This window comes from Lagenorhynchus albirostris, chromosome 2, assembly GCF_949774975.1.
Source record: "Lagenorhynchus albirostris chromosome 2, mLagAlb1.1, whole genome shotgun sequence".
Taxonomy (NCBI): domain Eukaryota; kingdom Metazoa; phylum Chordata; class Mammalia; order Artiodactyla; family Delphinidae; genus Lagenorhynchus; species Lagenorhynchus albirostris.
In genome coordinates this window covers 179,003,487-179,031,254 of record NC_083096.1, presented here as the reverse complement: position 1 = coordinate 179,031,254, position 27,768 = coordinate 179,003,487, and the positions used below count along the sequence as shown (strand labels likewise).

General features: G+C 62.1%; 1 protein-coding gene across 1 annotated transcript; it reads left to right on the top strand.

Moving 5' to 3' along the window:
* Positions 1-187: 187 nt before the first annotated feature.
* On the top strand, positions 188-24,657 carry TMEM201 (transmembrane protein 201). Its single transcript, XM_060141519.1, has 11 exons — positions 188-407; positions 7,243-7,363; positions 8,010-8,204; positions 9,417-9,593; positions 10,750-11,102; positions 11,587-11,790; positions 17,141-17,373; positions 19,447-19,518; positions 20,196-20,495; positions 21,307-21,444; positions 22,589-24,657. Exons 1-11 carry the CDS (start codon positions 295-297, stop codon positions 22,684-22,686), a joined length of 2,004 nt encoding a protein of 667 aa, XP_059997502.1. The 5' UTR covers positions 188-294; the 3' UTR covers positions 22,687-24,657.
* Positions 24,658-27,768: the final 3,111 nt, after the last annotated feature.

Sequence of the window (27,768 nt, the reverse complement as noted above, 5' to 3'; positions counted from 1 at the left end):
CGCCACCTCCCCCCTCCGGCCGCGGGAGGGCGCGCTCTGGCCGGTACGGCGACTTCCGCCGGCGCCCCGCCCACCAGGCTCGCCCCACGCTCCGATTGGCTGCGCGGCGGGAGCGCGCCGAGTCAGGGGGCGGGCCCGCGCCGGCTACAAAGCGGCGAAGGTCACGGCGGGAGGAGGCGCGCGCCGCCGCTCCGCGTCCCGCCCGCGGCCCTCGGCCCAGCCGCCAGCGCCACCGCCGCCGCCTACCGCCTGCCGCCTGCCGCTGCCCACAGCCCATCGCCCGCGCCAGGAGCCATGGAGGGAATGAGCGCGCTGCTGGCCCGCTACCCAACGGCCGGCCTGGCCGGCGGCCTGGGGGTCACGGCGTGCGCCGCCGCCGGCGTGCTGCTCTACCGGATCGCACGGAGGTGAGTGCGCGCGGCCCACGCGGCCGGCTAGTATCACGCCCGCGCCCCTGCCCCCGCACCCGCCCTCCGTCCGCTGTCCTCCCAAGCCCGCCGGCTCCGGGGCCGCCCGCGCCTCGCTGTCCGTGAGCGCGGCGAGGCCGCGGCGCGGCGGTGGGGCCCGGCCCGTGTGTCCCCGCGCCGAGACCCACTGTGCACGCCCCGCCCCCGGAAGGAAAACCGGACTGGGGATCCCCAGTCGGGAAGCGGCTGAGGAGTGGGTTGGGGGACCCCAGGAATGTGGGGCGGGCGGGGACAGCCAGCGCTTGACGTACGAACTTCCTCCCCCGCGGAGATCTGCGCTGGCCCAGCTGCAGGGTCTGCAGGGCCCCCAAACCCTGCGGGAGAGTCGAGCGGGGGTCGGGCCTTGCTCCTTTCCGTCTTGAGCCCCGATCCCTGGTCCTCAGGGGCACGTTGGGTCGCGTGAACACCGGCCGGTAGTTTCTGAGCCGCATACGCTGTCTCGGGCGTTGTTCTAATCTCACATAAGCCCATTTCAGAGTCACAACCCCTGCTCTGTCTAGAGAAGCTGAGGGACAAAAGAGCTACATAAATTGTTATTAATTAGACGAGTCAGGGTGTGAGCTGAAGTATCCTGACCCTGGAGCCTGCATCCCTGACCCCCGGGCTCCACAGCCTCCAAGAGCAGGCAAGCCTGACATACTTCAGAGGTGTTTAAACCGGGCTGGGCTGCCCAGCGGGTTCAGTGGCGGCTCCCCACCCCCGACCCTGGCTCCGAGATCATGCTGACCCCACTGTGCACAGGTGGTCTCCATGGTCAGGGATAAAAGCTTAATGGCCTCTTGCTTCAGGAGGACCTCAGGGGCAGCCCCACTGTCAACCCACTTGATCCACCTTCCCAGGGGATAGGGGAGAAAGGTGGGGTTGTGAGAACATTCTGGAGACAGAATGGGTGGGCTTGTAGCTTCAGCAGGGGATGTGGAAGCGCAGCTCTTAGGCGGGAGAAGCGAAGGAACTTGCCCACGGTCACTCGGCAGCAAGTGGGGGAGCTGGGACTTGAACATGGAAGGCATGTCTGTTCTTCCTTAGCCACCACCGTGTACTGCTTCTCACCCAAAGGGAAAAGAAGTGAGGGCGACTGAGTCACAGGCTTCCTGGGGGAGGAAGGGGTAGGAGGGACATCAGCTGTGTCTGCAGGATGAGCCAGACTGGCAGGCTGAGGAGGGGGTGGCCTCAGGGGTCCCTGACAACGCACAGCTCTGCGTGTCCCAGCTTCTGCCCAAAATTTGGAAGCTGGAGGGGCTTGCCGGACCAGCTGGTTCAAACCAGTTATCTTATGCACGAGGGAACGGAGGTGCAGAGGTGCATGCCGCCTGCTGTTGCTCAGATTCCCAGAGCGTGTCGATGGCAGAGGTGTGTCCAGAGCCCGGTTTGCCTCCCAGTTAACCGGGGGCAGGGAATGTCAGCCCAAGGACCAGAGCCTGGGCCAGGTCTTGTGTCCAGGCTTTGCAGCTCTCGCTTGTGTTGGTGTGGCTAGATTCGCACTGGGTTTGCTCACTGTGCCTCAAGCCCCCGTCTTGTGCTGCGGCTGTTCCTGGGGGTCCCGTCTCCCCACCTGGGCTGCCAGCCACAGCTTTCCCGCTCCCGGAGACAGGAGTCTGAGGCCTTGGTGCAGTGTTGGGTGAGCTGCTTCGAGGGGAGCCAGGAGGGCACCAGTGTGGCGTGACACCAGAGTCGTGGTGTGGCATTGGGACCTTTTGATTGAGAAGGACCAACGCTTTCCCAGGAGGCTCTGAGATTCTACCAGAGCGCTGGCTTTTGTCTGGGGGTCATAAATTAGCCACTGTCACGATTCAGAAGCAAGACCAGGCTGAGCCCTTCTCCTCTGTGGGGGAAACAGTGACAGTGAGGAATGGCTTTGGCCACAGCGTGGGTTTAGAATGACCCTGGGGAGGGCATGTGAGGAGAGTTGTTTCTGGAAGTGGACTTGGCCGGCTGGGTGTTTGGGGGCTCCGCACAGCGATGGAGGGACCTGGACGGAGGATCGGCCGGGGAGCAGGGGGAAGAGCCCGCTTCTCTGAAGGGCTGCGGTCCCCAGAGCCTCCGGCAGGGCCAACCCTGGCTTCCCACCCGCGGAGTCCTCTTGACCGGACCGTGTGTTATGACCTGGCGTGGGGCAGGAGCTGCTGTTGGCCCCATTCTACAGATGAGGAAACAGAGGCCCAGGGAGATTGGGCTTCCTGCCCTATGACACCAAGTTGCTAAACGGCAGAGCCCTGCCTCACTCTGGCCCTTCAGCTCCTAACCAAGCCTCGTGCTCTGGGTCCTCACTGAGCAACTTGGCTGTCACTCTGCACCCATAGGAGGCCAGGTGGAAGCCCCAATTACACTTCCCCAGGCTGGCGTGCCCTGTACCCAGGCAGTCTTGGTGGCTTCCTGTGCCTCCCCCACCCAAACTCCCACCCCCAGGCTCTGCCGCTTGCCATCATATCCATCTCCTGCCATCACATCCCTACTCAAGACCTCTGGAGGCCCCCGTAGATGGTTATCGGATTGTCCACTTTCTGGTGTTTGGGAACAGAGAGGATGCAGCCTCCCAGGTAAAAGAGTTAAGCCCCGGCCTGGCGTCCAGGGTCCCTGGTTCCCGCTCACCTCTTGCCAGGCTCTCCTGGTGCTGCGCACTGTGGCTGGGGGGACCCTGCTCTCCGCACGCATGCCGGGTGGTGCCCCCCTTGCCCGCAGTCCATCTGTTTGAGGGCCACCTGCTCATTTGCCTTGCTGGCCGGCAAACCCGTTCTTGAGGGTGACGGCAAATGCACCACTTGTTGGCTCTCTCCTATTGCACCTGTCACCAGCTGCCCTGTGAGGTCGTTGTTCTCGTCCTTGTGTCCGGGTCAGGAGTGGAGAGCCTCGCTCATCTCTGCCTCCCTGCGATCCAGCGTGTGCCCAGCCAGCGCTGTGCTGAGGGACCGGTGTGGTCCACCGAGGGCGGATCCGGGCTTTCTGTCTTGGTGTTGGCTGGACTGCTGTGGGCCTAAGTGTGATTCACCTTGAGGCTGGCGCGGGCGGCTGGAGGCCCGCTGGGTCCTGGTGGCACTGAGTTGCACATTGGTGCCGCTGTCCCGCTGCCCAGGAGCCTGCTCCTTGGATTCTCTCTGGTGGATCAGACAACACTCAGGGCACAGAGGAGCAAGTGAGGAGCCGTGTGGGGTCCGACAAGGACCCCTCGCCTATGAACCTGTCCTGGGATCCCCTCAGGGCCCTGCTGGAGGCTGACCTCTCGGCCCCCAAGGGAACCAGCCTGACTCTCAGAGACCATCTTCCAGACCCCGCCAGGCCAGCACGTGGTGCCCAGGGTCACAGGCTGTGTGCCATACCCTCTCGGGGAACTTCTCAGGGCCTGGCGGAGACTGGTGGAAGCATGGGCCTCCCCCAGATTCTGAGCACCCCCCCGCCCCCCAACAGGGACTGATCCCCATCAGTGTCTCTTCCATGTGGCACAGTGCTGGGCTCACAGCAGGTGCCCACCCCCTGGCAGGGTCCTGGACCGAGGGCCTGGAGCTGCAGCCCTCAGGGAGGTGGGCCAGTGGTGGGCTAGAACTGACACCCCCCGCTCCCACCAGACCTGTAGGGCACGGCGGGATGCCAGGGCACGAGCTCTGTTGTAACTAACTGTCCGTGTGTGGGGCTGAGGGGGTGATACCACTGTTGGGGGCCTGTGTTCATCTTTTCTTCCCCATTGTGGGTTTGGGGCTTGTGGAGGGACGGTTCCAGAGCATGCAGCTGCCCCTGGCTCCCCCCAGGGGCCCATCCTGCCCTTGGCTGCCTCAGGCCTCCTCCAACCCCCGCAGAGCCTGAGAGAGCTCAGCACACAGGTAGCAGGAGCTGGGTGAGTAACCTTCCAGACCCTCCCGGCCGCTCACCCTCTGGGGCCCAGCCTTCCACCTGAGGTGGCCTGGCCTGGACCCACCTAACTTGCTCCTGCCTGTGTCACAGGGACATTCTGTCTTGTCCCCTCAGATCTCGTCCACCACGAAGAGTGGTTTGACCCAGAGCCTCACTGGGGATGGAGGTTGTTGGCTTGCGGGAGAAGTGGGTGAGGGGTAGGAGGGGAGCGGGCTGGAGGGGCTTTTCCCTGAGCAGCAGAGAACCCCAACTAAGTGGGCGCAGAATAGGCTGACCCAAGGGCTCCTGCGTCAGGCCTGGTAGAGGTGGGTGCAGGCCCAGAGGCCAGGCCCGCGCCGTGGCTGTGGGGACAGTACGTACGAGCTGTGAGGTCAGCCGTCAAGCGCAGCCCGCGAATGTGAGTCACTTCATCCACGTGTCTGACGCGTGGCGCTTCCGGCAGGCGGCAGCGGCGCTGGTGCTTGGGGAGCTGACATTCACACCCAGCTCCCTGTAGCTTTGCTGGTCCGTCTGCCGCTCACAGGCCTGCACGCGCTTTCAGGGCTCACCCCTTGGGAGCTGTGGGAGGTGACTTCCTGGCGCGGGGACCCCATCTGGCCAAGGTGGCAGGCAGCTGCCCTGTCCACGAGAGAGGACCCTCACCCCGCCAACCCTGGGCAGGGATTACCAAGCCAGAGCCGCTGGCCCAGGGACCAGGACGTATCCCCAGCCTCCCCTTCCTGCCACTTCCTTCCAGGCCAGGCTCACTTCCCTAGCAATAGAGCTGGAGGTTCAGGGTAGAAATGATGACTTCCTGGGCGGGAGGGGCTTCGTGCCTGGCCCCCTGGCCCAAAGCTTCAGTTCCTGCTCGCCTGCCACTGGTCGTCTTTATTCCCTTCCCATCTCTCTTTATTCGTGGGCTGCCAGCTCTCCTGCTGGCTTCTTTCCAGAGGCGGGGTGTGGTGCGGTGAGCTTCTGGGGTGAAGGGGGCAGAGGGACCCATCACGAGGACAGCAGGACCTGGGGGCAGAGGGGAGAGGTTTTCCGGCCTGCCTCATCACCCCTTTGGACGCACCACTGTGCACTCTAACAGAGAAGCCTGTAAAGCAGATACAGATTAACAAGGAGAAAGCCAAGTGCCGGCTTCTCAGCAGAGCAGGTTCCCATACCGCTAGCCGCCTCCTTCCACTGCTCTTTGCCTGAAGCCCGGTGAAGCTGTCAAAATGCCTCCGCTGATCACCTGCCCAGCTCAGCGCTTTCCTGAATTCCCTCATTTGGGGAATGGACGTGGCAACTACCAAGCAAACGCCTCCAGTCCCAAGGATCTAAAACAATGTGGGTGACAGGTGGCAGCCGCTCTCCTGGGGTGGAGACTTCTGTGAAGCCCAGGAGGTGCCTTCCATCCGAGCCCCTTGGCAGCCTTTTGTGGGCAGAGATTATCATTATCCCCCTTGGCCAGATAAAGAAAGGACTTTCCCCAAAGGCCACACCATGACCACGGGCCGCGCTGCCCAGTGCTGCTGTTTCTGGGCCTTGCCCTCTGGTTCAGTGATGCTGAAGACGTGCGGTCCCTTGTCGGCCATTCTGAGGGCCTTGGCCTGAACTGGAGCTGCAGGTGCCCTCTGTGGACCCTGGGACCCTTCCCTGCAAGGTCTGGTTTCATGTCCTTGTCTCTGTCCGGGCTTTCTCCTCCCCTCCCCTGCCCTCCCCACGTAAGCTGTCATTTATTGGGTATTTAGCTGGGCACTGTAAGCGCTTCCCACACTTGACATGTCTTGTCCCCAGTCGACAGGTGAGAAGACTGAGGTTTGGAGAACTCTAGTAACCTGCCCATGGTCAGTGGAAGGGCAAGGCCAGGAAGCATCAGCAGTGTCAGAAGCAGCAGCTCTGCTTCCCGGGGAGCCAGCCTTTCTTCCAGGCCCCTGACAGTCCCGGGGACAGGGTAGTGACAGCCAGCGCCCTGCGTCGCGAAGCACCTTTACGTGTCTTGTGTCATTGGGTCCTTGTAACACGCACATGCCCTGGTTCTGTGATCGCTCCCACTTTGCAGATGCGGGCCGAGGCTGGGAGAGGAGAAGGTGGCAGAGCCGGGGGCTCTGGCTCGCAGAAGGTTGGGGCCGTGCTGTCCTGTGGACAGTAGGGGTGTCCGTGTGTGGTATGGCTGCCCATCCCAGCGAAGGCCCAGGCGGCACCCCCAGAGCTGGAGGTGGACTCTGGGGGTGAGTCGGGAGACAGGAGTGGCAAGGCCAGGGCCCCAGGCTTCAAGCAGCTGCCACCTGTCGTCCACATTGTTTTAGATTCTTGGGACTAGAGGGGTTTGCTTGGTAGTTGCCATGTCCATTCCCCAACCCCCTCGACACACACCCCCCCAACAGCCAGGGAGATGGATGGACGGCCCTAGAGCACAGATCCGTCGGTGTCTGGGCCGGGATTATCCTTCACACCCCACCTGTCAGCACACATGTGGCCGGCAAGGGCCACTGTGGCCAGCCTGTCCTGTCCCCCTGCTGGGGAGGGGTGGCCCCAGGCTGAGCAGCCTTCTGCAGTCCCTACCCCTTGGCCTCCTTGGCCCTCGCTCTCCTGGGGACTTCTGTGAAGCCCAGGAGGTGCCTTCCCTCTGGAAACTCCCCAGGGAGCACCATTTCCGCATCCTGGGAACAGGCCCAGGTCTGCGGGCCTTGCGGGGGTGGAGGGTGGTCCTCGAGCCTGGTCCCTGTCGGCCCCGGGCCTGGCTGGCCCTGGGTTCTTGGTGCCTCTCCAGCTCGGGGGAGGCTTGGCCTCAGAGGCCAAGGAGAAGCCCAGGTCCTGCCGTTGGACACACAGCGTCCTGTCCTCCTCCGCCTGCCTGCATCTCCAGCTTGGGGTCCCCATCCCGCTTCCCACACGCTCTCCCTGGTCTCCTGTCGCGTGGGTACGGAGGTCTTCCCGCTGATTCCACTCTGCTTGTCCACAGGATGAAGCCGACACACACCGTCGTCAACTGCTGGTTCTGCAACCAGGACACGGTGGTGCCCTATGGGAACCGCAACTGCTGGGACTGCCCCCACTGCGAACAGTACAACGGCTTCCAGGAGGTGCGGCCCTCCCATCCAGGACCTGCGGGCCCGGGGCCCTCCTTTGAGGAGGAGCAGACAGGCTTGGGCAGCTAGGGTGACTTGTGCAAAGTCCCAGCTCTGAAACTGGCAGGTTTGGGTTCAGACCCAGGTCTTTCTGGCTCTGAAGCCCAGTCTCTGCCTTGCCCCAGGCCGGGGTCGGCAGGCTCTCTGCGGGCCAGGCAGTGAGGGGTTCAGGCTTTGCAGGCCGCACGGTCTCTTGCGACCACTCGGCACTGCAGAGCCTCCACAGACGTGTGAGCGCGTGTGGCTGTGAATAAGCCCAGGAAAGCTTTACTCACAGACGTGGGCAGCCAGCCCATCGCCAGAGTTTGCCGACCCCTGTGCCGGCCCCTGTTGGGTCCTGAGGAGGGACACCAGGCGGGAGTGTGGGCAGGGGGCGGGGTCCAGGCTGCACCCTCAGCGTATCGCCTGTGTTGGGGGTTCCCATGAAGTTTTTTTGGAAGAAGAGCTTCTGCGTTGCACGTAGAGCAAGGGAGTGTTAGCGGTCCACTTCCGTGGAGTGTGGGCACACGGGCCCTCCGTCCGGCGCCTGGCCCGAACCCGTGGGGAGGCTCTTGCCCGTAGGGAGGGGCTCCCCCTGACTCAAGTCCTCCTCCCCCCTCAGAACGGCGACTACAACAAGCCGATCCCCGCCCAGTACCTGGAGCACCTGAACCACGTGGTGAGCGGGGCGCCCGGCCCCCGAGCCCCCATGCAGCCCCCGCAGTGGGTGAGCAGCCAGGTGCTGCTGTGCCGGCGGTGCAGTCACCACCAGACCACCAAGATCAAGCAACTGGCCGCCTTCTCGCCGCGCGACGAGGTGAGCGGGTGTGGGAGGGGCTGGGGGTCCGAGCAGTGGAGGGGAGGCCCCTCCTCACCCCAGCCCCGTGCTGGCCCTGTGTTCCGCGTGTGTGATCTAGTCCATCTCAGCTGCCACTCGCTTCTCGCTCTTTCTGTCTCGTGTCACTGCTCTGGGGGCCCCAAGCCTGGGAGCATCATGGAAAGCCCAGGTCCTGCCAGCCCAGAGGGCTTTGTCCCTGGGTAGGGGGAGGTAGGGTCCTTGGGCTCCAGCTTGGGGCCCTGTTGGACCATCCTGTCCGTGTCCCTCTGAGTCAGTCTTAGCCACTGGCTGGCGGGCAGTTTGCTCTGGAGTTGGTGGACGATGTCCCGGCTTGTGGGAGAGGAGGGGACACAGGTGCTGCCGAGAGGCTTGGTGTTAGGGCTTTGCCTCCCCCGGGTCCACCGTGGAGCCCAGCAGCCTTGTCATCTAGCTGGTGTCACCTCACCCAGTCTGGGGGTTCCGTGACCTCAGGAGAAAATCCCAGCTGAAGCCCAGAGACACTGACTTTCCCAAGGCCCAGCCTGGGAGTGGGGGAGGGAGGGAAATGGAGGTGAGCTGGGGCTGGGAGGGGAGAGGCAGGGAGGCTGCAGAGGGAAGGGCAGGCATGTGCGGTGAGGCAGCCAGGGCACCTCCTCTGGTACATTCAGTCCCGGCAAGAGGTGGGACTGATAACCCCCCCCCGGAAGCGGGGGGGCGTGTGGCTGCGTCTCTTGGGGGAGGAGGGGTGGGAGGGGACTCGAGTCTCCTGGGCTGTTCCTGAAACGTAAAGGCCCTTTGGTTTCTGCTAGGGCCCTGGCCCGGCCAGGGGCTCTCCGGTGTCTTCTAGACCACTGGGCTTAAGGGCGGAGGCAGCCCCACCTCTGGGTTGTCCATCTGCCCGTGTCCAGGTGGTGTCAGCCCAGAGCTACCTTCCCCCGTGGGTCACCTGCCTTCCTGGAGCTCTGGAGTCCGGGAGCAGGGCCTGAAGCAGGGGCCACGTCCCAGACTCTGGCCTCAACGTGCGTCCTTTGGAGCGACAGAATTGGCTGGAGTGTCTGCTGTCAGCTGAGGGCCCTGCTGTGTCCCGGCCTCTGGGGGGCCCTTATTCCCAGCCGTTTGTCCTGTTGGGCAGCGGGGGAAGCAGGTGCAGATTGGGGACGACTTGCACACGGTCGCCCCCTGGAGACCCTGAGCCTCTGTCTCCCTCCGCAGGGCAGATATGACGAGGAGATCGAGGTGTACCGGCACCACCTGGAGCAGATGTACAAGCTGTGCCGGCCGTGCCAGGCGGCCGTCGAGCACTACATCAAGCACCAGAACCGCCAGCTGCGCGCCCTGCTGCTCAGCCACCAGTTCAAGCGCCGGGAGGCCGACCAGACGCACACGCAGGTCCGAGGGGTGTCCGTGGGGCACTCCAGGCATCCCAGCCCTTGGGTCTGTGCAGGAAACCCCTTCCCAGAGGGCTGGGCCAGTAACTGGGGGGCAGCTCTGCAGAGCTGAGGCCCTTTTCCCTGGGGCAACAACTGTCCCGTGGGGCCACATCCCAACCTGTCCCCAGACACGGAGCGGAGCAGGGGTCCTAAGGAGAATGTTAGTTATTTGCGTGCGTGACAGGGGTTTCTGAGCTGCCCTGCTGAGCCTGGGCACCTGCCAACACCTGTGTGGGTTCCTCCCAGCGCCTTCGTGGTGGGTGCTCTCCAAGGCGCCACGGAAACCAGACTTGGGGAGGTTAAGTCACTTGCAGAGGGCCACGTACCTGGTGTGTGGTGTCACCAGGATTTGAGCCCAGGACTGGCTGGCTAAAACCATTGTTCATTTTTATCACTGTACTCAGATGCTGGAATGTCCTGGCTTAAAAAAATGTGATATAAGTAGCAAGTGGGTTTAGAAGTAAAATCCATCCTCCCCAAAGAAACTCCCACCCACCCCCTGGGTCCCCGGAGGTGCCCTCTGGTTGTGGCCATCTCGCTGACTGGTTGGTGTGTGGTTTCCAGTCTGCAGCCAGGCCCCCGACCACACAGCCACGCGCCCGCCACATGCCCACTTGCACAGTGGGATGCTCTGACCCTTGCTTTCCTCCTCTCCACCGTGTTCCCAGACTGAACAACTTACTGCTGTTTTTTTAAGCTTAATTTTGGCTAGAGTTATCTGTATACTTATTACAATTCCAGTTAGAGCCGCAATAGGAATTCTTTATGAGAATTTGAAAACGATTGGAAAAAACGTACTTGAAAGAAGAGGTCACCATCACTTCAAAAGGATTTCTGTAGAGAATGTGGCAGCACAGCTCTTCCCCACACAGGAGCTCGCAGTGGGGTGACGGCCCAGAAGTGAGACAGAGTAATGGGACCCAGTGGTGAACCAGAAACAAAGCCAAGAGGGTGTGAGAATTTAGGGCATCTCTGATCATCAGGAACTGGTGGGTTCTTCGGCAGGTGGGCCCCAGCCAGACCCCCGTGCACAGACTGGGCACCAGGATGGGTGTCGGTGGCTCTGTCCCTCTTGCCGACCAGTCTCTCCCTCCCTCCCTCCCTCCCTCCCTCAGAGCTTCTGCTCGTCCGTGGTGAAGGCCCCGCTCCAGGTCATCGTGCTCCGAGCCCTCGCCTTCCTGGCCTGCGCCTTCCTGCTGACCACCGCGCTGTACGGCACCAGCAACCCCTTTGCCCCGGGGGCGCCCCTGCCCCCGGCCCTGCCACCTGGTAGCAATGGCTCGGCCCCGCCTGACAACGGCACAGTCCCTGGGGCCGAGGGCTGGCGGCAGCTGCTGGGCCTGCTGCCCAAGCATGCGGCGGAGAAGCTGCACGAGGCCTGGGCCTTTGGGCAGAGCCACCAGATGGGCGTCGTGGGGCTGGGCCTGCTCACCTGCCTGCTGGCCATGCTGCTGGCCGGCCGCCTCAGGTGCGTGGGGGGCAGGCGGGCGGGGCATGGTGGGAGCAAAGCTCCAGGCTGGAGGGGCGGGGCTCTGAGGGGCCACTGGGGCCACACCGCCTCGCTGCTCCACCTCAGACTCCTCATCTGCACAGTCGGCTGACGATAACCTGGCTCACGGGCTGTTGGAGGGTCGAGTGGACGCCCTTGGGCCTTTGCTCTGCTTCCCCGTGCGGTTGCAGACCCTGTACCGAACGGTGTCCACATCATCTCCCAGTGACTCTGAGGGAGGTTTCTTAGCCCCATCGTACAGACTAGAACACTGAGGCTCAGAGAAGCACTGACTCGGAGTCATGCGGCCTGTAACTGTTGGAAGCAGCATTCAGAGGCCCACGCTCTCCTCATGGCCCTGGGTTCTGTCCTCTGAGCAGGGCTGGGGGTGGATGAAGGTGGCAGAGTGGGAGGGGTCGCCGTATCCCGCCTCGCTGGGCCCTCACTCCCGCTCTCCCCGCAGGCTCCGGAGGATCGACGCCTTCTCCACTGGCCTGTGGGCCCTGCTGCTGGCGCTGCACCTGGCCGAGCAGTACCTGCAGGCTGCCTCGCCCAGCTGGCTGGACACGCTCAAGTTCAGCACCACGTCCCTGTGCTGCCTGGTGGGCTTCACAGCAGCCGTGGCCACGAGGAAGGCGACGGGCCCACGGAGATTCCGGCCCCGAAGGTCAGAGAAGCAGCAGTGACTGCGGGGGGAGGACAGACGGACGGACAGGCCCAGGGCTTTGCCCGCAGCGCAGACAGTGCCCCTCTGTCTTGCATCTTTCTTACCTGCCTCACTTCCGGCCCCGCCCAGCCTAGGGCCCCCGGTCCTGGCCCAGCCCCTCCACTTCCCTGAGGAGTCAGGCCTGCCCCCCTTTCCTTTCTGGCTCCACCAAGCCATTCCCCAGCCCAGGCCCCCAGCCCACCGAGTGCTCTCTAGCTGCTCACTGCCTCCACCTCTCTGGCCAAAGACCCCCTCACCGTCCTGAGCCTGGAACACGGGCAGCGCCCATGCTGCCTGCCTCTGATCCGTGGCTTCCTGCTGGCAGCTCCAGGCACCCCACACTGGCCACGGCCCTTTTCCTGGCTCTGACACCACGGGCAGAGGGTTGCAGGCCTGCTGCCTGCTTCTCCTCTCACCTTGCCCCGCCTCTGGGCCCCCGACGTGGGTTGGTGGTGGTGGCTGCAGGGTGGGCCCTGGCCGCATGGCCTGACCACGTGGGCTGCTTGGCATGGGCAAGTGGTGCTGAGCCGGGGCCAGAGCAGAGTCCCCTACCTCGTCCCACCGTCGCTTCTCTGGTCTGTCCCTTTGGTCCTGCCCGTTGCCCTGTAAGCCCCGTGGAGCTGGTGAAACCAGGAGGAGACAGGGCTGCCCCCTGGGTTCCCTGCTCTGAGACCCTGTTATCCCTCAGCCTCCTTCCCCAGGAATGGAGAGTGCAGTTCTTAGGCCCAGACAGGCCTTGACCATGAGTGTGTGGGGGGAGGCCTTTCTCAAGGTGGACGGGAGGAAATCCTGCCTCTCCTGTGGTCAGCAGGTATCTTAACAGCCAGGCCGTGGTGAGAATTGGCCAGGCTGGGGGGAGGTCTAAGGTCTAAATACTCTCTCCTTTACTTCTCTATCTTTTGGGCACCACTGTGAGCCAGATAGGCAGAACCTGGGCACACACACTCTGCCCACTCTCCTGGGAAGCCCCTGGGTTCTGCCCTCGAAAGGCAGGACCCCAACCGTTATGGCCAAGCCCTCCACTCATTCCCTGCAGGGACTGGGGTTCAGGTTTCCTGGGCCGAGGCGGCCCTGATTGGCAGGCAGCGCGGGACCTGAACTGCTCTCGTTGGCCCTCTTCCCTTCCCCCCATACCAGGGGTGTCCCCAGTTTCCTCCTCTCACCCCCTTCCTCCAGTATGATGCCTGGGAAGTGTTCCAACTGCCCAAGGTTAGCATGGAATAAGGAGCCCAAGGGACACGCAGGCCCATGACACCAGGTCATTGTCACCTTGTCCCTCTCTGGCCTGTCACCGCCCTCCTCCTGGCCCCTAGAGCCCCTCAGGGAGGGCACCACAGCTCCTGCTTCCCACTTCCCTGTAGGGCAGCCGCAGACCCCACAGGGTTTCAGCCTCGCTCTCCCTGGGCCAGGCCCTGCCGTGCCAGCCTGTTTACTGCCTGTGGGTGGAGAGCTGGACCCCTCTCCAGGGCCCCTGAGTGCTGACCTTGGCGTGGATGTGCTCTGGAGGCTGACGTGCCGTCCACGTTTGGAGGCAGTTCCCAGCCTGGGGCTGCCCTCCCAGGGCCGTGGCAGGAGGCTGGACCAAGGCCGTGCGCCCCTCCAGGGCCCTGGGTCCTGCAACTCCTCACTGCAGGCACGAGCCCCCTCCAGGTGTGGCCCCAAGTGCGCAAGCCCCTCCGCTGTACACATGGGAGCCCAGGGAAGGCAAGAGCGGATCACACGCGTGTGCGGGTCACACTCAGGAAAGGGCGGCCAGCTGGCTGAGCCTGAGGGGCAGGTGGAGCGTGCCCGGCTCAGGCCCCTCGCAGAGCCCCCGGGGAACAGGAGTCGTGCCCAGGCCCCTCCGTCCTCGGGTTCTCGGGCTCCGAGGCGGCCACCCCTCGCCACTCACCCCTCGGCGGCCGGGTGGGGAGCGCCTGGGTGGAGCGTGAGATGGAAGGGCGCTGGCGAGGCAGAGGGGGAGTGGGCTGGCCGTCCCTCGGCCCGGCGGCCAGCCTCGGGGAGAAGGCGCGGCGGGCGCCAGGCAGGGAGCCAGTGTCTGTTGGCTGTGCGTGCCCTGCCCTCTGGAATCTCCCGTTCTCAAGGAAGCTGGCAGCGCGATGCTAATTACTGTTTTTCTTGGTGTTGAGTAGAAGCAGGACATCTGTGTGTACGTGTGTATTTAAGTTAAATTATTTATAACAACCCTAACCAGCTCTCTTGCTGGCCAGGAGCCTGCTGAGCAGATGTCACTCCTGCCCTCTAGTGGGGACGGAAAGACACCTTCATGTCACTGAGATGGAGCTCATCGAGGAAGGCTTCCTGGCCTCTTTAGTGTTTGGTGTGATGTTTTAAAATCACCCCTCTGTCCCTTAAAGTTTCATTACATAGAGCATATTCCAGCACCTTCCGACATTACTGGCGACAGCTGAGGAAGTGCGGGCACCACTGGGATCGTGGCTTATTACCTGGGAACGTGTCGGCCCTGCTTGGGGCCTCTCTCCCCTCTGCTGGGGACGACAGTCAGACCATCTGGGATCAAGGGGCCGTCTTCTCCCTCCAGCTCTGGGGTCCCCGCCCCAGGCCGAGCAGGCTCACTCATAACGCGTGCCCGGGAGCCCGCCGGGAGGGGCCCGTGTCCCTTCTGCCTGCAGCTGTCACCGAGTGTCCCGTCCTCTCTTGTGCAGACGTGGATGATTGTCTAGTGATCCTCCAATTACTGTAACCGCAACTCCCGGCCATAGATGTAGTGTTTTTGATGCTGTATTTTCAATAAATGCCTCCGGGGCCCTGCTTTGACCGGTGGGCGTCAGGCACCACGTCTTTTCTGGTTTTTTTCTTTCACGTTCCTTCAGAGGCTTCTGTGCCGGGGGCGGGGGCTTCGGGGGACGGGGGTGCCCACCAGAGCCAGGTTTGGGAGCTGGCAGCGTGGGCACCAAGCAGCTCAGGGCCCACCATCCTCGGGCGCCCTGAGGGCTCGTGCTTCTCCTCGTCTCCATAAACTGCTGCTTAAAATGCAGTCCTCTCTCCTGTTGTTCCCGGCTTGGCCTGGGGTTGGCTTGGAAAATCAAAGGTCCCCCTCAGTGTCAGATGGGAGGCAGTGCAGCCAGCCGCCCGCCCCCTCGCTGGAGCCCCTGTGTCCCGGCGGACACACAGACTTGGATCCAGGCCGGGGCCTCTCTGAGATGGGATTTGAAGGCACAGGCGGTCTGGGCGGGCCTCGCCAGAGGAAGTGTCGGTCCCCGTGCAGCGCTCGGGAGCCTGGCGGAGATGGGGCTCCTTTGACAGGGGCCTCCTGGGGCCTGTCTTCTGCGGAACCAGGACAAGGGCTCACGCTTGGCGCTTCACAAGGATCTGCTAGTTGAGTGATGCCACTGCATGTCCCAGTGAGAGGGTCAGACCACAGAACCGTCTCCCCCTCGGCGCCACCATTTTTAGTAGCATCAGAGATTGGGAAAGCACCTGTACCGGGCGGATGAGAGACTCAGGTTATAAGCTATGGGGCAGCGCCAGGTGTGAGCAGGATCTGGGAAGCGTAGGAAAGGGCTGAGAAGACCCAGCTTCTCCTGGGCCCAGCTGGCCACCTCTGAAACCTGCAGCCCGACTTGGACCCTCTCCTCTTACTTGCCGATTACTGCAGGTGGCCCTCGGCCGACTCGCGGCCTGGCCTGGCCTGTGGGCTGCCCGGTGGGGCGGCACAGGAAGCCCAGCGCAGGCAGAGTCGCGCTGCCGCCCGCTGGAAGGGCCCGGGCGTGCCCGCCCCCCGTGGCCCACGTGCCCCGCCCTCATCAGGCTGCTTCTGCACAGGGCAGACGGGGGTCCTCTGGGAGGTGCAGGCCCCAGCAGGGGGCGGGGCTTTGTGTGTGATTGGAGCGAGTTGGCCAAAGGTCCCAGCGCACCTTCACCGCCCTTCACTGTTGTGCCGAGTGTCCCCCCACCTTGCAGGCCACTCCTCAAGGTCGCCTGTCCTGCCAAACGGTATGTCATTCTAAAATGACAGCACAAAATCGTATCTTGTATTTAGAGGCAGAACCTTCCGCAGGCGTTTTGGGGGAAAGGAGGTGTAGGGGTCAGACAGGCTTAGGCAGGATGGGTCAGCGGGTGGAATGCAGGCGCGTCCAGCCTGGGGCCAGCCAGGTTGCCCAGACTCTGCCGTAGATTTGCTTGATTTCCCCGTGTCCCCCAGACACTGGGCCCCGGCTTTGGTTCTGAAGTCCAGGTGGTTTCCTGGTGCTTTGGAAGGCTTTAAGGAGGCCACGCGATTCTCCAGGAGGGCGTCAGCTGACCCCACACTTTCCTCATAAAACTTGTTTAAAGAGGGGCAGGGATGAGAAATAGGGAAATCAGTGGCGTGGAGATATTGGCCAGCGGTGCCCCGAGCTCAAGGTCGTGGTGGGCACGGGGTGGGTACCTTAGGCAGCCCCCCGGCTCTGCTGCAGGGACTGAGCCAGCCTGCCCGTCCGTCGGCACATTATCCATGGGCTCAGTTGTCCCTTGGGGACCGAGGTAAGGCTGGACCTCGCGCAGCTCTGTCCAGACGGCGGACTAATCACGTATTAACTGTCTCTGTCCCTCCCCCTCTGTAATCGGTTGCCTTAATCAGAAGCATGGTTGACATTCTGGCTTGGGGCCACCGGGTCCTGTCGTGTGATCTGTACCGTTCTCGAGTTAAAGAGACACTGTCACCTTCCGTCTTTCGGGCAGCCTTGCGATCGTTACGGGTCTTTCTAAGTTCAAGTTGGTGTCCGGCCAGAGCCTCTTCCCAGAGCTTCCCAAGCTTGGCTGCCTTCCGCCCCGCTCTTCCAGGGGCTTTCGAGGAGTGTCTGAGACCAGAGGGCAGCGGCAGGACTCCCAGGGTGGGGCCCTGGGGAGCAGGGGCTCCCCGAGCTCGGCCGCTGCCGGGAGGCTCTGGGCACCAAGCGGGTAGCGGCGCGGAGGAGCCCAAGGCCGTCGGCCCAATTGAGCGGCCAGCGCAGGGCTGGGCGTTTTTTGCTTCGAGGTGAAGGGTTGGCGTGAGGCTGGTGAGGGCGACAGTGTCACTTTAATACCGAGACTCGTAGTGGACCTAGTTTGCTGTGAGGCTGAGGGGATCGGAGGGGGCATGCCGGGAGGGGTGGGTCACGCTGGCGCCTCCCAGCCACCCGCTCCTAATGGCGTGAATGTGGTCGGACTGCTTTTCTGCTGCAACTAACACACGCCTCCTCTGGGACCCCGACTCGTGCCCCACCTCGCACCGTGGGAGGGGAGGGGGCCCGCCGTGCGGAGGCCGCTCCGGGGGCCCCCGGGGCTGACCCAGTCCCCTCTCCCATGCCCGCTGGGCTCTCTCGCGCAGGTACTTCCCGGGAGACTCTGCCGGCCTCTTCCCCGCCGGCCCCAGCCTGGCCGTCCCCTGCCGAGGCGTCGCAGGCCCCTCGCCGGCTCTGTTCATCCCCGCCCCGCCCGGCTTCCTGCCACTTGCCAACCAGCAGCTGTTCCGGTCTCCCCGCCGGGCCTCGCCCTCCTCGCTGCCCGGCCGCCTCAGCCGGGCCCTCTCACTGGGAACCATCCCCTCTCTGACGCGAGCAGGTAAGTGGCGCTCGGGCCGTGGTGGGCAGCGCGGGGCTGGGGGCAGCCGGGCTCCGGGACTCTGGCTGAGCCCGAGGTGGGTGGTGGTGCTTCTGCTTAGAGACGGGCGGAACTGGGTTCAGACCCTGCTGTGTCCACTCACGGGCTGCCTTAGCCAAGGGGCTTAACCATGCTGAGCCTCAGTTGCCCTCAAAATTGAGGCCAGTGGTGGAACCCACTCTGGGTGGTCGTGAGGGTTAAACCGGGCGGTGGATTTAAAGTGCTTAGGTATCCGGTGGGTCCACGTCCCCTCCTGTGGGGTTTTGTCTTTTACACCATTATTATTAACTGCCGTTGTTTGGAGACACTGGGGACTGGGAATTTTGCCCCTGGCCTTCCTGTGTGGTCCACAGGGCAGGGATTCGGTTCAGGTCTGCTACATTTATGGAGCCCCGGAGTGACCGGCACCTGGTCCCTGTCACCGGAGGCTTTGTCTCCTCCCTCCCCTTCCCCAGCAGGGTCTTCCGTGACGACCCTCCTCACCTTGCGAAGCCACCCGGTGCCCACGGGGTTTGCTTCACCCTCGGGGTGCGGCCTGGGGTGCGGGGCTGTGTGGCAGGATCCAGCCTCTAGGAAGGTGGGCGGCATCTTGGTTAAGCCGGGCTTGCTGACGTGCAGTGTCTCTCTTAAGCCCCTGAGCAGCTCCCCCAAGCAGGGGGCTCCCCCTCCAGTCCGACACCCCTCTGGACCTGTTTCCCTCCGGGACTCGCCCAGTGTCTGCTGTGTGCAGTCCAGCGTCCTCGTAGGTAGAGGGTGGGCCACAGTGCAGGAGACACGGCTCGCTGGACACAGCTCGTGAGCTGAGCGGTGGGTAGTGTTTGAGGCCTTCAGGCTGGGATTGAAGGGGTGAGAGCCCTGAGCGGTACGGAGACCTGGACTCCAGGGACTTCTGTGTCACCGAATGTGAGCCGTGTTGCTGGCGGAGGGTGGCTGCCGCCTGCCCTCCTCTGGAAATGGCTGTTCAGCAGAGTTCCTGAGCCCGTGGCCGGCGAGTCCCAGCTCAGGCCTTGGGGCTGACGGACAGGGCCTCTGCGGGCCCTCCGTGAACAGCAGCTGGAGCCGGGGGGAGGGGAGCAGAGTGGACATGGAATGCCCTGGACCCAGGGACCTGGAGGGCCCAGAAGCTGGGCCCTTCCCCAGAAGAGTGTTCTCTGTGTCAACAGGCAACCTCCCGGTTGCCCTGGGAGGCCCGAGGCAAGGGCTCAGGAGGCCCCCTGCCCCGAGGGTGGCAGAGCAGTTCTGTGGAACGCAGGCTGGTCTCAGGGTGGGATCCCGGAGTCTCCGTTGCTGGGGCGGGTCCTTGGCTCAGGTGTCAGGAGGCCCTGGTGGTCCGGGGCGCGGGCGCAGTACCAGGTCCATCTTCCCGTCTCTCTCTCTGCTCTACTGGCCTCTGCACCTCTCGCTGCAGGCCTCACCCCTGCGTCCCTGCAGCTCAGCCCCAGCAGGAAGGCCCCTCCCCAGTTCTCAAAAGGACTCCGGCTGTGCTTGGGCCACGTGGCCATCCTCACACAGTCACTTGGGGGTTGACCTGGGTCTGTGTCCCCGGACCGGTGGGTGGAAGGGGCAGGCGGGGCTCTGTGGCCGACGGACCCCTCAGAGCCCTTCGGGCAGTGGGGCAGCAGCCCCCACGCGGGCGCGTGGAGGCCGCCGGCTCTCTCCACGCTCGGCTGTCAGTGGGGCACTCGGGGGACCCAGGGGCTCGTGAGATGGAGCCCCTGCCCTTGGGGCGCACTCGGCTGAGGGAGGGGCAGCGGGCTCTGCGCACCAAGGCCCAGCGCAGGGGGTCAGGCGATGGGTTAGTGGAGCAGGGCAGGGCTCCAAACGGCCGAAGCAAAGAAGGCGCAGGTCAGGTACCGGGACGCGACCTCCCGTGCGGCCTGCTGTGGGTTTCGGCCTCCTCATCCGCGAGGTGGGAACGTGCCCTTGTGAAAACTCCACACCGGTGACGGTCTTGGCAGAGTGAGGGGGGGAGGGGGCTGGAGCGGGGGCCCTGTCTCCGCAGGGACCTGTGTTGCCTTTCTCTTTCCTCTCCAGACTCAGGGTATCTGTTCAGTGGGAGCCGCCCACCGTCTCAGGTGTCCCGATCCAGAGAGGTTCCGGTTTCAGGTGAGGAGGACAGAACGCCAAGAGGAGTGACCGGGAAGCCGCCTGAGGCAGGGCAGCGCGTGGGCCGGCGTTTCCAGAGCGTGTGCAGGGCGGGACAGCAGCCGCATTGAGCGTGAGCTTTGGGGTCAGACGGGCCCCCAGAGGGGGTCACGTTCAAACCCCAACCCTGTGCCTCCCAGCTGTGCAGCCCTGGGCAAGTGCTTCACGCCCTGTGCTTCAGTCTCCTCTTCCGGGAAGTGGGCGTGAGAGTTTCTAGGATCAGCTGCGATGCTGCTGTCCTTACAGTGGTGACGGAGGGAGGCGGCACTGGGGGTGCCGGCGTCAGCGGGGCTCAGGGTCGCTGACCTCAGGTCTCCAGGGTTGGTTTCTCCCCGGGCCTTGCTCTCAGCTGAGGGAGGAACCAGGGACTTTGGATAGAAGTCAGGGGGAAGGGGGCAGAGGGGGCATGGCTGAGGCTCCGGGATCCTCTCCCCTCTCTCGGGTGCCTGGTGGGGTGCAGGCCCCTCCTACCTCAGTCCTCAGCAGGGCTCCCTTCTGCCCCCCAGTCTAGGCCCAGCCTCGCCTTTCTCCCTGGGTCAATACAGGAAAGAGCCCCAGGGCCACAGCCGGTCCTATAACCAGAGCAGACATTGACACGATATTGTCATCTTTGTTTCTGTCACCCTCCCACCCTCCAGATTACTTCTCTCTGCTGTCGGGGAGCTGCCCCTCCTCCCCCGTCCCTTCCCCAGCACCCTCCGTGGCTGGCTCCGTGGCCTCCAGCTCTGGCTCCCTGCGCCACCGCAGGCCGCTCATCAGCCCTGCCCGGCTCAACCTGAAGGGGCAGAAGCTGCTGCTGTTCCCGTCGCCCCCCGGGGAGGCCCCTAACACCCCCAGCAGCTCCGACGAACACTCGCCCCGCAACGGCAGCCTCTTCACCATCGAGCCGCCCCCCGTCCCACAGAGGCAGCTGGTGCGGGACACAAAGCACACCGTGGGTACGGCCCTCTGACCGCCCTCTCGGAGGCAGGAGAGCCCAGCGGGCCGTGGGAGGCCTCTGGTCAGTGTGCAGCGGTGGGGACACCGTCAAGAGGTCACACAGGGCCTGTCCTGGCTCTTATCTGACTGTGTGGCCACTCTCCCAAGTCCCTGGCCTGGCTGGCCTGGCTTCTGGTGACCTTGAACCCTCCAGGAATTTGCCCTTTTCTGGCTGATTTTATTTTCTTCTTTTGCAATGGACCTGGAGGCTCCTCTGTCCCTTGGGATGGTCAGCAATGCATCAGGCTGCATCTGGTTGCAGATGTATTTGTTTTGCTCAAATGAAGTTTTTCCGCAAAGCATTTTAGAATTTTTAAAATTAGGCCTCAACCTTTAAAATCTAGAACTTTCACATGAATGTGTGGATTTCCTGTGTCTCGTATTATATCAGAAGATCTGGCCACGCTGGGCCAGACAGGTAGAAGGGCAGGCTGAGGTCCCACGCCCCAGCCTCTGCCACTCCCTGCCCCACCAACCTGCCCCCTCCACAGCCTCGCTTGTGGCCGTCGTCTTCTACCGCCTGGCGGTGTTTGAGTTTGTTGCTCCTGATCTAAAGCCAGCTCCCTTCACGGCAGCTACACAGACAGGACCTGAATGAGGACCTGGCCTCCCACTGCCCACTGCCTGGGGCGGGCCGAGAAAGTTGGGACCGGCAGGGCTGGCTGGCCGGCCACGTCTGAGGACCATCCTGGGACTGGAGGTGGAGCTGCCCCGCGTCTGTCCCTGGGGGTGAGCCATGAGCTCCCACTGAAACGCCCCTTCTCCCTGCAGACATGAAGTCAGCGCCGGAGGCGGGCAGCACGTGCAGCAGCCGCTCTATCAAGAAAGAGGACGACTCGTCCCGGTCGTCCTCCTGTGTGGTGGACACCACCACCAGAGGGTGCGCGGAGGAGGCCCCCACCTGGCGAGGTCTGCACCCCGTGTGACGTGCGGGAGGGGGGCAGGGTAGCGCGGGGTCTCCGGGTCTGCAGCCGCCTCCTGAGAGCTGTCCGAGAACAGCCCCTCGAGGGCTGTTGGGTGACAGAAGAGCGTGAGACGGGCCACCCGAGGCCTCCTGGGCCCCGTCTGTGGCAGCATCCCCACTCAGATTCGGGTCTGATCTGCGCTCTTACAGGAGCCTCTGGCCACAGGCGGCTCTTTATGTCTAACAGTTAAAATGTAACAACAATAAAAATCTACCTGCTTAGCTGCACCAGCCGCATTGCAGGCGCTCCACTGCCGCGTGTGGCCTGTGGCTGCTTGACTGGACAGAACAGATGCAGAACACTTTCACATTTGGAGAAAGTTCCCCAGGAGGGTGTCAGCGTGGGCGCCCTGGGGGCCAGTGCAGAGGTTGCAGGCTGCGCAGGGCACTGAGTTGCCTGGGTTCAAATCCTGGCTCCTCTGCTTGCAGGATGGGGGCGGGCTGTGACGTCAGATCCCAGTTCAGTGTAAAGCCCAGCGGTCGGCTCCTGGTACCCCCTCCAGGTGGGTGGGAGACGTGTATGTTGACAGGATTTTCCTGTAATGATCGTTTTGAGCTGACTGGAAATGGGCGCTGCTCCCAAATCAGGTGGGGTCTGGGATGTGACCCAGCAGCATCAGCTTGGGGTGGGGGACCCCAGTGAGCAGCTTGTCGCCTTTGAGGCCTGGGCAGGGTACTCGTCCTGTCCTGTCTGTAAAGCTGGTGTACCCCATGGCAAGGTGCAGGTGTGTACCACCCTAGCCCGGGACCTGCCTGGTGGCACAGGGTCAGGAAGAGAGGCATCTTCAAGGAGTCAGGACTTGGGAATTCCCTGGTGGTCCAGTGGTCAGCACTCCGCTTTCACTGCTGAGGGCCCGGGTTCAATACCTGGTCAGAGAAGTAACATCCCACAAGCTGTGGGGCACAGCCGAAAAAAAAAAAAGAGTCAGAATCTAACTAAGTGACCCCACGTTCCTGGGTCTTTTCAGATGGGGAGGCGTCTGGGTGCCCCGAAAGAACTGGGGTGGGGCCTCAGTCCGGGAGCACCTCCCCTGGGGGCGGGGCCTCAGCCCCACATTGCTCACAGGTCTCTCGTTTTCTCTCTGGAAGGTCGTTTAGCCCCCTCGCTGATCCGGGGCCTCCTGGCCGTGAGCTTGACTGTCAACGCCCTCTTCACCTCGGCCTACCTGTACCAGAGCCTGCGCTGACCCGCGGTCCGCAGCCTCCCGGCACCCAGAGAATCTCGGAGGGTGCGCCCAGGTGCACGCCGCTTCCACCACTGCCGGCCTCAGCCCTCCTCGAGGGGCCGCCGCCTCCGCCCTTTTCTCCAGGGCCCTGGGCCTCGCCAGAGGGAGCCCTGTTCCCGGAAGCCTTCTCCCCACCTAACAGACTGCGGGGCTGGGCATGGTCTTGGGGGCCCCAGCCCTCCCCGCCCACCTCTTTGGCTGACATCAGTTGTGTGTTTGGTGCTGACGCTCTGATCCTGAAGCCAGGGGTCCCCGAGGGGCTGCATGACCCTGGGGTCCCTCCCCACCATCCAGCCCTGCCTGGCGGGAACGCCACGACTGCTGTGACGGGATCAGGAGCTGTGGCCCTGAGCCCGCAGCCGCGGGCTGTGATTACATCTTCGTACTGTACCCCTCTGTCCCGTGGGCCGCCTCAGGCTCCCTGGGGGAGGAGGGAGGGGAGGTCTCCAGCCGGGTGGAGGATAAACCTCCCCTGGCAGGCCCCGTCGAGGGCCGGCATCTTTTGCCGTTTCCTGCCCCTTCCTGTGGGCTGTGGGCTACGCCTTCCCTCTGGCTCTCCTGGGCGGGCAGGTGAGTTTCCTGCCCAGGGCCCCTCAGAGTTCCTGGGTCTCAGGGGCCCAATTGGACTCGTGTAAGCACCACCCCCCAGCCTCACTTCTCCCTGCTTGTGTCCCCATTTTATTACCTCTGGTGACCTTCCCTGGCAGCAGCCCTGCAGCCGTGAGAGCACTACCCAGGGCCCGCCCCGCCCCGTTTCCAGGCCCCTCCCTCATGCACTGTCCACAGGGGCCTTGTTTGACCCCCTCAGCCTGCAGGTCTCTGATGAGACTGGACCCTCACACCCACCCTCAGCATTCTGCTGTCGCGGTGGGCTCAGCGCGACCTCTGTCTCCAGGCCACTGTGGCCAGCCTGCTTCCTACCCCACGCCCCTTGGTCCTGCCACTGCCCTTCCGACCGATACGGCAGGTCTGCCCCCTACACCTGCCCTTGTGCTGGGGTCCCATCCTGCCCCCGAGAAGAGGAAGGGTGGGTCTCAGTCTGGCACAGGGACCCTCAAGATGCCGTGAGGAATGAGAGACTGCCTGTGGGTGTCAGCATCCCCGTCCCGCTGCCCTGCGCCCTGGACGCAGGTGTGGGGCTGTGTGTGTGTGTGTGTGTGCGCGTGTGCGTGTGTGCGTGCACACTCGTGCGTGTGTCAGTGCACGCGTTCGTGCCACTTCAGGAGGAAGCAGCAGCCTCTGAATTCTGAGACTCGTGGGGAGGCTTATGACGGCAGGGGAAGGGTCTTCACTCTGTCATTCAGGGATAAAGTTTAATTTTATTTTTCTACACATTTTTGCCAGGCAAGGCGTTCTGCTGGGAAGCAGGATGCCCCCAGTCCTCCCTGCCGGGGAGGTTTAGTTTTATTAAGCTTTGGGTGCTTTTTTAGTAATTTTTTTTTACCATGTGGGGAAGGAGGTTGCTCTGACATCCCCCCACTCCTGAGAGCTACTGTTTCCTGCCCTACCCCTCACCCCAGAACGAGGGGGACTGGGGGCCAGGGGCCACGCCACGTCCCAGACTCCAGCTGCCAGAGATGGTTCCAACTCGGAGGTGGTGCCTCTTGGCCTCCATTCGTACCGTGAGCGTGGCCATCGAGTTTTTTAATTTTACTGTTTGCCTAACCAAGCCAAATTCCATTCCCGAATACCCTTCCTCTCTGGCTCTGAGGAAGCCCTGACTGAGTGCCCAGCCCCCTCCTCTCGCGCCTGGGCCAGCCTGGCCCCTCCTGCCCAGGGCCGGTGGTCCTAGCGCCCCCCCAGGGGCAGGGGAGAGGCTGGGCGGGGAGGGGGCTGACTTACGTTTTCTTTCAAACAAAAAACACAACCTTATTTTTCTTTACAAAAGCAAAAAAAAAAAGGAAACCAAAAAAGATACCAACCTTTGAACTACACCTCAGTCTGTCTCGTCTTTATTCTCTTTGGGCAGCCCAGGCCTCGGATTGGGGGCCGGGGCGGCGGCAGGGGAGCCCAGGCTGCCGTGGAAGTGATTTCACTCGCTTGTTTCTTGGATACAGAGCCCGGGGTGGTGGGTTCTGAGTGGCAGTGTCCCCAGAAGGACTGAAGGGTTTGAACAGGACGTTATCGGCCTGGACGGGCCTGGGCGGCGGGAGGGTGAACCAGAGTCTGCTGAGCAGAGACGGGAGGCTCTGGGCAAACAGCGTGAGCAGGGGCTTAGCCGTCTCTCTGCGAGATCCCGTCCCAACCAGCGGGCCAGCGTCCTAAGCGTCCCAGCACAGGTTCTGGGCCCAGGCTGCCTGGTGACTGTGGAGTCTGCATTTTTATGGGCTTCATTTTGATGCTGTGAAGTAACAAGCCCACCATCCAGGGCTGAGCTGGGGATAATTAAAGCACCACACGATGCAGAAGGCCTCATTCGGGCCCAGCACCCATGGGGAGGGTGGGTGTTGGGTGCTTGGCTCCCTGAGGCCAGCGGGGCAGATGGGAAGGGACGGGGCTGGACTGCTCACTCCGACCGCACTCAGGTCACAGCCGACCTTCTGGGGCAGCAGGACCAAGCTGCCTGCAGGTGGAGCCACGGACACCCTGAGTTCACTGACCTCAGGGGTGTGATGTCCCATGAGGCTGTGACCTCAGGGGGCCAAAGGGCCCACTTCTTAGGACCCCTCTCCTCCGTTGAGCCTGCGAGGTGCCTGCCCAGGAAGAACCAGAGGCTCCCTTAAAAATCACACGGGTCCCCTTGCTCAGGGCTCACACCCAGCCCTGTGCTGGGAAGAGGAAACCCAGCCGAGGGGGCCGGGGGGAGGCTCAAACACAGTTGTTTCTGTGAGGAATTTCTTCCTTTAGGTGTGTCTGTTATTATCTTACTAATGTCATCTGTTTTTTTTTTCTTTTCTTTTTTTAATATTTATTTATTTGGCTGCATTGGGTCTTAGTTGCGGCACACGGGATCTTCCGTTGCAGCGCGCGGGCTCTTCATTGTGCCATGCGGGCTTCTCTCTAGTTGTGGCGTGCGGCCTCAGTAGTTGCGGCGTGCGGGCTTAGTTGCCCCGTGGCATGTGAGATCTTAGTTCTCCGACCAGAGATCAAAACCCGTGTTCCCCTGCATTGGAAGGCGGATTCTTAACCACTGGACCACCAAGGAAGTCCTGTTGTTTTCTTATAAAAGGGAAATACGTTTATTGTAGAAAATCTAGAAATACAAGTGAGCAAAGAAAAAAATGACTCATAATCCCACAATTAAAATATTGGCATCTACCCTTTTCTTCTACATACATATCTTCTTTTTTTTTTTTCTTTTCTTTTACGAAAGTGGGATCTTTCTGTCCACAACATTTTGTCACTTTACTTCTCACTTTACACCATCATGGGCCTATTTCCATATCAAGTGTGACTTCTCGTCCCTCTTAAAGGCTGCCTTCCCCGTGAGCACAAGCAGGTAATTTTACCTTCCCTTACAGCTGAGCATCTAGAAGGCTTATCATTTCTCCCCGCTTTTATAATTGGGACAGCAGTAAGCATCTGGTAGGAACCTACGTCTTCTGTACTGAAGACTTTTCTTAGGATAATTCAAAGGTCTTCAGGATTCTGAAGCTTTTTATATGCGTTGCCTGGTTGCATTGTAGAAAGCTACAGAAAATGATGAGTTGTTTTTTGTTTGTTTTTTCAAAAATCTGGAGCTGACTTTTGCTTTGGAAATCTGCACCTGGTTACCAGACAGCTTATGTGGTGGGGTGGAAAGATCAGATCGAAGTTCTGGTCACATTTGTAAAGAGATGGTTCCCGCCCCACCTCAGGCTCCAGGGAAGGACTTGGTGGAGGATGAAGGGCAGTAAGCAGGGTGCCCAGCACCATGTCTAGCAGAAAAGCTCAATTTTCAAGTGCTGGGCTCCACTTGGGTTGTATGTCAGAAAAAAGTTCTGCAGATTAAAAAGAAAAAGTTTTGTAAATCGCTGCTAGCATACTAGCTACCTTACCAACCGTGTGATGCCTGGACCCCTCTGTGCAACAAGAGCTGAAGGACCTAGATGACGACCTCCTTAGAAGGGTCTAAGGGGCGATCAGAGTCAGAAGCCCCCCATTAGAGGATGTCTGAGGGGTCCGGAGTGGCTCCACTGCTGCAAAATGCTTCCTGTGGTAGCAGCTCTGAGGGCGTTTTGCCGCAGGGGGTAGAAGTGGGGAAAGCTGCCCTCCGTCCCCGAAGGGTCTGGTAGGGGAGAGCGAGCTCGATCACAGTGAAGGAGGCGAGAGATCAGGATTTCCGCAGCATCATCATCCACTGCCAGCCGGATTTCCACGATAATTATGGTGGTGCCCCTAGCATATGCCAGGCTGTGCTAGGCACTGGGGCTACAATGGTGGGCAGAACAGAGATGTCCCTGCCCCCCAGAGCCTACCTGGAGCAGGAGGGTGGGCTTAGGTAAGTACCCAGCACAGAATTACACATCTGAAAGAGCTGTGAGGTCATGGGTCACGGCCCCTTGAGGTTGGAGATGTAACTTTAAGGCAAGATGAGACGTATCACTGTAAGTGGGAGTAAGTGCTTATGCAAAGGCCCTGGGGTGGCTTTCAAGGAATCGGAAGGTTAGTGCGGCAGGAACCCAGGGAGGGAGTGTGCAAGTAGCTCCAGGTGAGCCCAGGAGGAGAGCAGAAGCCACCCACAAGGGTACCATGAGGGGCACATCAGGGATTTCAGATTTCATCCTAAAACCAACGGGAAAGCCAGTGTCGAGTATAAGCAAAGGAGGGACAGGAGCAAATGTGCTTTTTTTAAATTTTTTGGCCGTGCCACGCGGTATGCAGGATCCTAGTTCCCCGGCCAGGGATCGAACCCGTGCCCCCTGCAGTGGGAGCACGGACTCTTAACCACTGGACCGCCAGGGAAGTCCCAGCGAACGTGCATTTCTAAAAGATGATTTCTGAGAACGATGAGTATGGGTAGGAAGAGCACAGGAACGAAACCAGGGCACCATTGGGAGTGGGGAGGGGTGCTGCTACATGGTTCAGGAGAGAGAAAATGGCAGCTGGGATGGGATGGAGGCA